The sequence below is a fragment of the Sorghum bicolor genome, chromosome 9 (genome assembly GCF_000003195.3).
Source record: "Sorghum bicolor cultivar BTx623 chromosome 9, Sorghum_bicolor_NCBIv3, whole genome shotgun sequence".
NCBI classification, from domain to species: Eukaryota; Viridiplantae; Streptophyta; class Magnoliopsida; order Poales; family Poaceae; genus Sorghum; species Sorghum bicolor.
Genome location: NC_012878.2, coordinates 52,784,639 through 52,793,645, shown reverse-complemented (window position 1 = coordinate 52,793,645; position 9,007 = coordinate 52,784,639). Strand labels below are relative to the sequence as shown.

Genomic DNA, 9,007 nt, shown 5'->3' with positions numbered 1-9,007 from the left:
TTAACTCTGTAACCATCTTAGCAGCTTCTTGCTGCGGGTAATAAATTTCTTTACAATCGTAAAAAAAAAATCATCATGTCAGTAAATTAACCCGTGAAGGGCCGGCCCGGGCAACTTAATGAGACTTTTTTTTAACAGTAATAGCTGCAAGAAATTCTGCTTCGGTTTGGGGGCGGGCAGCGGACTCCAATTTACAGGTGCTAGCAGAAAAACCAGAAATTCCGTAGAGGACCTGGCAGATTACATGCGTCCATGCAGTGCAGAGTTCCAGTTCCAGCCTGAAGCAAAATGCAGATGTTTTGTTCTCCCCAGGAGGCGGTCTGGTCGGTGGTTCGTTGTCCGATCTGCACGTTCATCAGCGAACAAAACCTACGTACTCTTACTATATTATTATTGCCTCGAAAATCCTTCCGGTTAAACATGGTAGCAGTCCGTTTACTTATCTTATCAGTAGTATTTTTTATATTAGTTAACAGTAGATTTCCCTTTATAATAAATTAATGAATAATATTTTTTGCCATGATTTTTTTGAGCAAACAGCCTCGTACGGCCATCCTTTCCAATTCGTCGTCTCACGAGCTAATCATGGGCCCGGTCATGCAGTAGAATAGACATGATCTGCTTCTCTGACGATGTAATGCTTGCTGCTGCCACTGTCGCCCTGCTTGCCCGGGACCGGCCTGTGACTCTGAGGCCACATATATGACACTGTTAGGAGCTTAGGATTCGTCTTCACCCGTCCTCGTATTTCTACAGCCGTATATAGACTTATGAGTCTATTTTTATATTAGAAACATACAAATACGTTCTGCAATACAGACTACGGTGTCATGCCCTGCATCATGGCGACGCAAAAGCAGATCTAGTAGGAGTACGTACGTGATGCGCGATGCACGGACGGGCAATCATAAATATCATGGTACAACGGCGCACTCATGCTGTCTCTGGGTTTTTGTTATCACATGCTGGCGTGCTGACGCGTCCCCCACTCCCCCCTGCACAGTAATTCTGTCACGAGGATGGCGCACCGGTCACGCACGCACGCCGTTGCGTCCGCTGCAATAATGCATGACGTGAATGGGCCGGTCTGGGCTTTAAACTGTATAGCTTCTTGGACCAATTTCATCAGCTGACGACGACCCGCAGCCCATCAACCCCGAACCGGCCCAGTGGGCTATAAGTCGAATTCCAAGCAGCAAACACACCCACATATTGGTTGCACTATACATATTATTGGGATATCTAAGAGCATCTCCAACAGTTGGCCATTTGTACTTTGCCATTTGTTGGAAAATGCCAAGTCTAAGAACCATTTGCCAAAGGGAAAAAGAGGAGATCTCCAACAGTTGGCCATTTTTTGAGTTGCCATTCTCCTAAATTGTGGACCCACCGGGATATTCCTTTTTTTCGCGCTCTTGCCGCGATTCCTATCCTTCGCGCGCGCGGGAAATTCTGCCGCCAATTCCATCGAGGATTTCATCGGAGATTGCCATCGATCGCCGGTGTACATCGCGGCGGCGCTCCGTCGTCTCGCCCCGTCGTCTCGTCGTACCGTCGTCTCGGCCGAAGGCGCATCGCCCCGTCGTCTCGTCGTACCTTCTTTCACACGCGCGTGCAATGTGGGGAGGCGGCGATGGGAGGCGCGACGGGAGGCGGCGCGATGAAAAGGACGCGAAGAAAAGGAAATAGCCACGCGCGGGCGGGAAAAAAAAAGAGTCGCGACCGGGAGGGGGAAGGAGGCGACCGAGCGTGGACAAGAAGTCATGGATTCCCGGGATTCTAAATTTGCCAAACCAAAGAGCCTATGCAAAAATGCCTACTTTGGTCCATCAAATGCCAAGTTTGGCAAAATGCATAAGTCAAATGGCCAACTGTTGGAGAGTAATTTTTATGGTTTTTGCAAATGGCCAACTGTTGGAGATGCTCTAAATAAGAGAAAAAAAAATCCTGATCTAGGACAAGGTGCTAATGGCAGCCGTCTTTATAATCACGAAACCTCTCTCCATATCTCTTTGAGCAATAATAATACAAGTTTTCATTACATTGGTGACTTGGTGAGTAACTCTCCATCATGCATTTTATGGCTTATACTATGATTATTTTTACTGCCCAAACTTGAAAACGACACTAAAACACATATGATCGTTGGTCTTATTGAAGGCGCAAATGCATCGTCATGTATGGACTTTTTGCTTGGACGCCGCCTCCCAGGCACATCACATCATCAGCGCCCATATAGCCATCCTGATCCAGGTGCCCAAAACGCATCAATCAAGCAACAAAATGCATGGAGAGACCAAGCGCGAACATGAACAGCGCCCCTGTGTATGCGCCGGCCGTCATGGTATGGTAAGCGAGCCCTCGATGGGCACAGCGCGTGCTCGCAGGGGTTTGGACATGGTGGTGAAGAACAGTGGCGGGCACAATTGTGTTCATTGGACCCAAAAATTTTGGCAAAAAAATTTGTATATATAGTATTTATACATATGTGTATTAGTGTATACAAGAAAAACAACTTGTCACACTCGTGCAAAGGTGAATTACGCAAAAATATTCTCAAACTCCATTGGTAACATGAAGTATATATAGTATATATCATATATGGCATTATACATGTCGAATATGAGCCATTTGGTTGTCAAAAAAATTTGAAGCCATTTACTAGTTGTCAAGTTTTTTTTGAATACCCAGCCCTGAAATCCTGCGCCCGCCACTGGTGAAGAACCCATGGTCCGCCTCGAGATCCACCTTTTGTTCCCCTTCAATCGTCGGACGGCGCCACTCGAAGTCCGTGATGAGGTTGGCGAGGAAGTAGTCAAGGTGAAGCATGGCGTATCCCATCCACGGGCAGATCCTTCGTCCGGCACCGAACGGCATCATCATCACCTTGTTTGCCTCCTGCTGCTTGCTATGCCGATGGTCAACCGCACGCCTCCCCCTTCCCCGCCAGGCATGAACCTGTCCGGGATGAACTCTTCTGGAGATGTCCATATCTGATGAATTTTGAAGGACATATCGTATTATTTAACTATATAGTTAGACATAATGATCGACAAGGTGTAATAAACTGTTATAATTTCTGTTCTCATCAAGTTCAATTGGACTGCTTGGAGTCGACAAACTATTCAAGTTCTCGTTTGAAAGTCTATATCAAGCCCTTCAAAATATGTAGCGGACCAATCCAGTGTGAATTGTTTCATTAAGTTATCATTTCCTTTAGATGAATAAGTTATTAAGCCTACTGTTGACTTACATTTTTTTTCGAACGTGGGGGACTTATATTTTTTTAGGGGTGAGAACGGACTTTTTTTTTTAAAAAAAAAGTGTTATCAAGTTACTTTGAATCATGATTAGTTGTGTATCCAAGCTATAAGATGGACGACCTTGCCTATTACCCTATGCACTACTAGTACATACATGCTTCCTCCGTCTAAAAAAAAAATTATAAGATATATTAATTAAATTTTTAGAAAACAGTAACAATATTTATATTTTTAAATAAATTTATCATAAAAATATATTTAAAGATTTATCTAATTTTGTTAATTATATATAATAATATATATACTTTTTGTCAAAGTTAAAAAGAGTCGACTCGGAGCGAGTACGCAATAGTGGCATAAAATTTGACCCACTCGTTTTTTAGTACACCCAATGAATAATATAGCTTGCCTTGAGACGCTCAAATCATAAAAATTAAATTCTAAATTTTACTCTTTCATTAGGAGGTGGAATGTGATAGTTTGACTTTGTAGGCATATGCAAATGTTTTGGCAGTTTTGCATGGCACTATTTTTGCGTACCTTGGCAGGAAGAAAATTAGATGGACCCTAGGTCCAAACTCTATCGTGTGCGCCCATAGCTTGGATGAATGACACGTGCACAGGTGGAGGCATGAAGGCAATGCAGGTGGTGGATGGTGTGTGCAGGTAGCGAAACTTTAACAAGCAATTTTCTTCGCATTCGAGGGTACAGTCTTTAGCAAAATTCAATACCATCACACTGAGTTTCTCATAGCACCCTCGATCACATGTTCTTTTTCTCTTCCTTTCTCTATTCCTTTCTCTGTGCCACCGTCATGCGTCATCGCCGCTACCCATTATGCTGCCTCACCACTGTTGTGCCCTAGTCTCGAGTCATCACGCCATCATCCGTCAAAACTCTGCTCTCCTAACTGAGCCACAAGTCCACAACCAACCTGCCGTCTTCCCTCGGCCAAGACCAAAGCCGCCACTTTACCATGAAACGGAAGGAGAGCAGGCCATGTCCTATCCTGAAAAAAGAGAAGAAGATGTCACTCTTACTAAATGGCCCATGAAGAATCTTATAGCCTTTCTTTTTCATATGCTTAATCCATTTTGGCACTATCCTTTGTTTTTTGGTCAAGCAATCCAGTCCTTTCTTAATGGCATATGAGCGCAAGTCTAGATCCATCTAAATGGCCACTGAGACCTTAATAGAGGTTAAGACCTAAAATGTTGTATTCTATGAGCCGGGACATAGGCCTCCAAGCGGGCGCCCCTTTTCAGGTTGATCAATGTCCAATATAATAGCATAGCTTTCAGTACACTAGAGAGTTTGAGCATCTATGTAAACTTTATTGACCTAGGACGCCACTAAGGTAATGTTGTAATAAATATTTTTTTCTACCTTAATATAAAGACACACTTTTCGCGTGATCGAGAAAAAAGATAGACAATACACTTTACTCTATCATCAATAATAATCAATCTGAGTAATGGGTGGGGGATACTGCTGTGCGTGCCTTCCTCTGACCACAACCACCAGTCAGTGAAACAGGTTTTTTTTAACCCATAAATGTGAACCTTATGCGCGAGTATGTTCTCAACGAATCCAGCAGCAGGCTGGAAACGGAATATAGCCAACCGCCCTCGTGCTTCGATTCAACCGTTATTGGTTATTCACCGTACGGGCTCCTGTAGCTTTGCTTCCTTGTCGTCCTTGTTTTCACCCGGATTGCTGCTCCTTTGACTTTGAAAAACTTGGGGTAGGGCATGCGGAACGAGATGGGCGCGCATTGCCGGCCGTCGAGCTTTGTTTTCAGCACGGTTGCTCAGCTACAGTGCTTTTGGCGGTGCAAAGCCAGGGACCAGGGCCAGGCCGATAATGGTGGGAATACTGCTTGGTGATCGATCATGCATGGCGCCTTCGCTCTCTTTTTTCCGAGAACTTCTCGACGACTCCACCATCTCCCTGTATAACTCACCCAAAGGTGGCGCGCAGGCGTGAGCTAGGTAGCTGAAACAGTGTCACTGCCTCATCACTGGCTCTGATCACCTTCCAGTGACACGATCTCTCTCACTTGGTAAAACGACCTCAGAAAGGTGCGGTACTGTATCGTAAGCCACAAGCGAGCCACCGATCGAGCAAGCGGCACATGACACGAGCTCCCGTCCCGCGTATAAAACCGGCCGCGCGCGCCATCGGATCGCTCACCGAGCGAGTTCTTGGATCGTGAACTCGATCGCGCTCGCGCCGCGACCGACACATCTCCCACGCACGCCGCGGCGACGACTTCCACCACACCACCGCTTCCCACTGGCGGCCGGCTGACCACCGGCCCGCTCGCTCCACGGCCGATCGAGATCGAGAGAAGAAGCACGATGCCGCCGCCGCCGCAAGCTCCGAGCCCCGGTGGCGCCCGCGGCGGCGGCGGCGCGGTGACGCCGCCGCCCAGCAACAGCAAGCCGCAGAGCCCGCTGCGCATCGCGCACGAGGGCGAGTTCTACGCGCGCCTGCTCACCAGGGAGAGCTCGGCCGGGAACCCGCCGTCCTTCCGCTACTACGGCGCGGGGACCGGCGCCGTGCCGTTCGTGTGGGAGTCCCAGCCGGGGACGCCCAAGGACGCCTACTCTTCCTCCTCCCGGACGATGCTGGCCGCCGCCGCCGCCGCAGTCGCGCCGGTCATCACCCCGCCGCCATCCTACTACCTCCGCGGCGGCGTGCCGCTCGCCCGGCGCCACGGCGGCAAGACTGGCAGCGGCGGCAAGTACTTCGGGTATAAGCTCAAGTGGGTCAAGGTCGGGTTCATCGCCACCGTCTTCCGCCGCCTCGCCTTCGGTAAGTCGAGGTCCTCATCGTCGGCCGCGTCGGTCAAGTCCTCGTCGTCCTCTACACGCTGGCTCTTCTCCGGCTCCGGTTCCGTCGAAGCCCGCGAGCAGGAGTGCTGCGGCTACTACGACGATCCTGCTGAGCCGCGGACCAAGGGGGTGCTCTGCCTCGGCGTCCGCGCGAGCCCGTGGATGGTGCAGTTCTGCAGCGGCCAGAGGGAGCAGGCTGGCTGGGTGTACGGCTGGCGCCCGTAGTCGTCGTCGTCGTCGTCGTCCGGCCGCCGGCCGGCCGGTCGCTGTCGAGCGAAGCATATGTGCACCGTCCGCTCCGTGTCCGTGCATGCCGGCCCGCAGTGTGGTTGGCCGGGTCGCCCTAATTAAAGTGATCTCATATAGGAGCTAATTGTTCGTGCATATGGATGTTCCTGTGTTTGATCCAGTGTCCGTCACTGTGCTTGGAAACAAGATAAGATAAAAAGGTGTACGTTTCGGTCGTTTAGTGGCGTCGTGTTGCCATGCCCGGACATTTATATGTATACATGCATTAATTGTGCACCTCTGGTACCATTGCTGTTGTTGTCTAGCTAGTGGTGTGTGCAATGCATATTGGAGAATGGAGAGATCGATCACGACTAGAGACCTGACAGTTCACGTGCCCCCAACCCCAAACGACTCTCCGTGTCTGGGGTTGTTCCGTTATAGCAAAGAGCATATGGGCGGTGTAGCTCTGAAGTACTACTAGTGGCAATTAAGTTCAGTGTCTCAGGGTGGCCGTTACTCGGTAGCTGCAGTGATAGATTGATCCGACCAGGATAATCTTCAGTAAAATTCCCTCCAATGGTTTTTTCCCGTGATGATAAAAAAGAAAAAAAACATAGGGAACATTTAGTTACACACACGTAAAATAGTGATGCAATACTGATTCTAGCAGACATGAATAACATTGTAATGAATTCAGTGACAATTTAAGGAAAACAAACAAATTAAATACAAATCCAGAATAGGATGTACAAGCTAATCTATACCTATCTATAAAGATAGAAAATTTCAGTCTGCCAATATCTTTTTTGCCTGCCCTGTCCGTCTTCTGTTGCTCGGAAACCTCCGTCCGTGTCCTGTCCGTCTTCCGTTGTCAGGAAACCTCCATCCGTTTAACGCTGGTTAGAGAGAAAAGAAAAATATAATGTTCTTTAGGGTTCCCAATGCAAAATCTCCTATGTCCTCGGAAGAATCGCTAGCCTCTGCGTCTTGTAGAAAAGAAAAAGGAAATAGATTTTTTTCAAGGTTCCCAATACAAAATCTTCTATATCCTATTAGTTTAATTCGGCTGAAAATTAATAAATACGTAATAATCATAGAAAAATCTAAAAATTATAAAACAAATTTTGTTCAGCTCCACATATGTAGATCCATGTAGTAAACAAAAAATAGATACAAAATGTCTGTCCTATTAATTTATTTTCTTTTATTCTTTAATTCGGTTGAAAATTGGTAAATGCGTAAAAATTCATAGAAAAATCTTAAAATTACAAAACAAATTTTGTTCAGCTCTACATATGTAGATCCATATAGTAAACAAAAAATATCACAAATTTTAGTATATTTTTTTTGTTGGAGATGCTTGCCTATGCTTTTTAGTGTAAAATTGAAATTGTAGTTATCTTGCTCCAATTATTATAAAAATTTTATGGTAGCCTTTTTAATGTGATGCTTGATTTGTGATAAAAGTTTTAGCATCATTCCTGCATATCTCACTGATTTACTAATTTACCTAAATTTATGCTTGCTAAATAGTTTATTTAAGTATGTAAAAATATAAAAAAGATGTTTCCACTACCTTTGCACGATGTGTTGTTACGTCATATGAACACTACATAAGCCTATGTGTTCATATTTAACTGATATACCATATTTTATAGGAATAATAATCTAAATAAAAAACTAAAGCTAGCAACAAACTTCTCATGTTTTAATATAATACTAAAGTATATTAAGAGATAATACTAGAGTAAGATAAGATTTCTCTAATTTCTATTTTCATTATTAAATAAATATGTCTCTAAGCTATATATTATTGTAAATATTAACTATCTAATACCATAGATGTCATGGTTATCAATAAAATAAATTATGGAATTTAAATTTTATAAAAATGATAAATATAAATAGATATGTAACATTATGTCATCACTTTCAATGGCTATTTGATGTTTTTCTCCCGTTATAATGTACGGGCATATTTGCTAGTAAAACTTAAATTAGAAGAAAGGAAAGGAACCAAACAATTTGTAATGTTTTTGAGCATTGGATTCATCAAAAAGAAACCGAGCTGTGACGAAGCTAGCAGTGGGGCTAGGGGGGCTCCAGCTCCCCCCCCCTTCTGATTTTAGACACAAATTTATAAGGTATGGTGGGCTGAGAACTTTATTTTTTAGATATATTTTGTGAATTTTATTATTAATGTATATTTACGAGGGGTAATAGTAGAGCTAAGTCGATGTAGAAATTTTGTTCAGCCCCCCCCTAAATTTTTTCCTGGGTTCGTCTCTGAAACCGAGGGCTGCCTTGATTTGACATCGATAGAAATTACATGAGTATGGAATATGAATATGGGGAATAGAAGAGAAACATGGCGAATTCAACATGGCATTTGCTTTAAGCCATGGAAGATCAGGGGCGGATCCAAAGGGGGGGCTGGGTGGGCTTCAGCGCTGCTGTAAGTATGATTTGTTGATTAAATTAGGGTTGATTAGCCTTAAATTTTTATTGATCTCTAGCTTTAACCCTACATATCCACTATTTAGCCCCCCCTTGGCCTCCATCCTAGATCCGCCACTGTGGAAGATGATACCTATATGGAGTTTTTTGCTCATGCACGAGGGCACACCCAGCCAGCCTGCTCCCACTGGCCCCTGCTACACACATAGGGACCAGCC

General features: G+C 45.1%; 1 protein-coding gene across 1 annotated transcript; it reads left to right on the top strand.

Moving 5' to 3' along the window:
* Nucleotides 5,471–6,658, top strand: LOC8076994. The gene has a single exon (XM_002441214.2). The coding sequence runs from the start codon at nucleotides 5,625–5,627 to the stop codon at nucleotides 6,324–6,326; it is 702 nt and encodes a 233-aa protein (XP_002441259.1). The 5' UTR covers nucleotides 5,471–5,624; the 3' UTR covers nucleotides 6,327–6,658.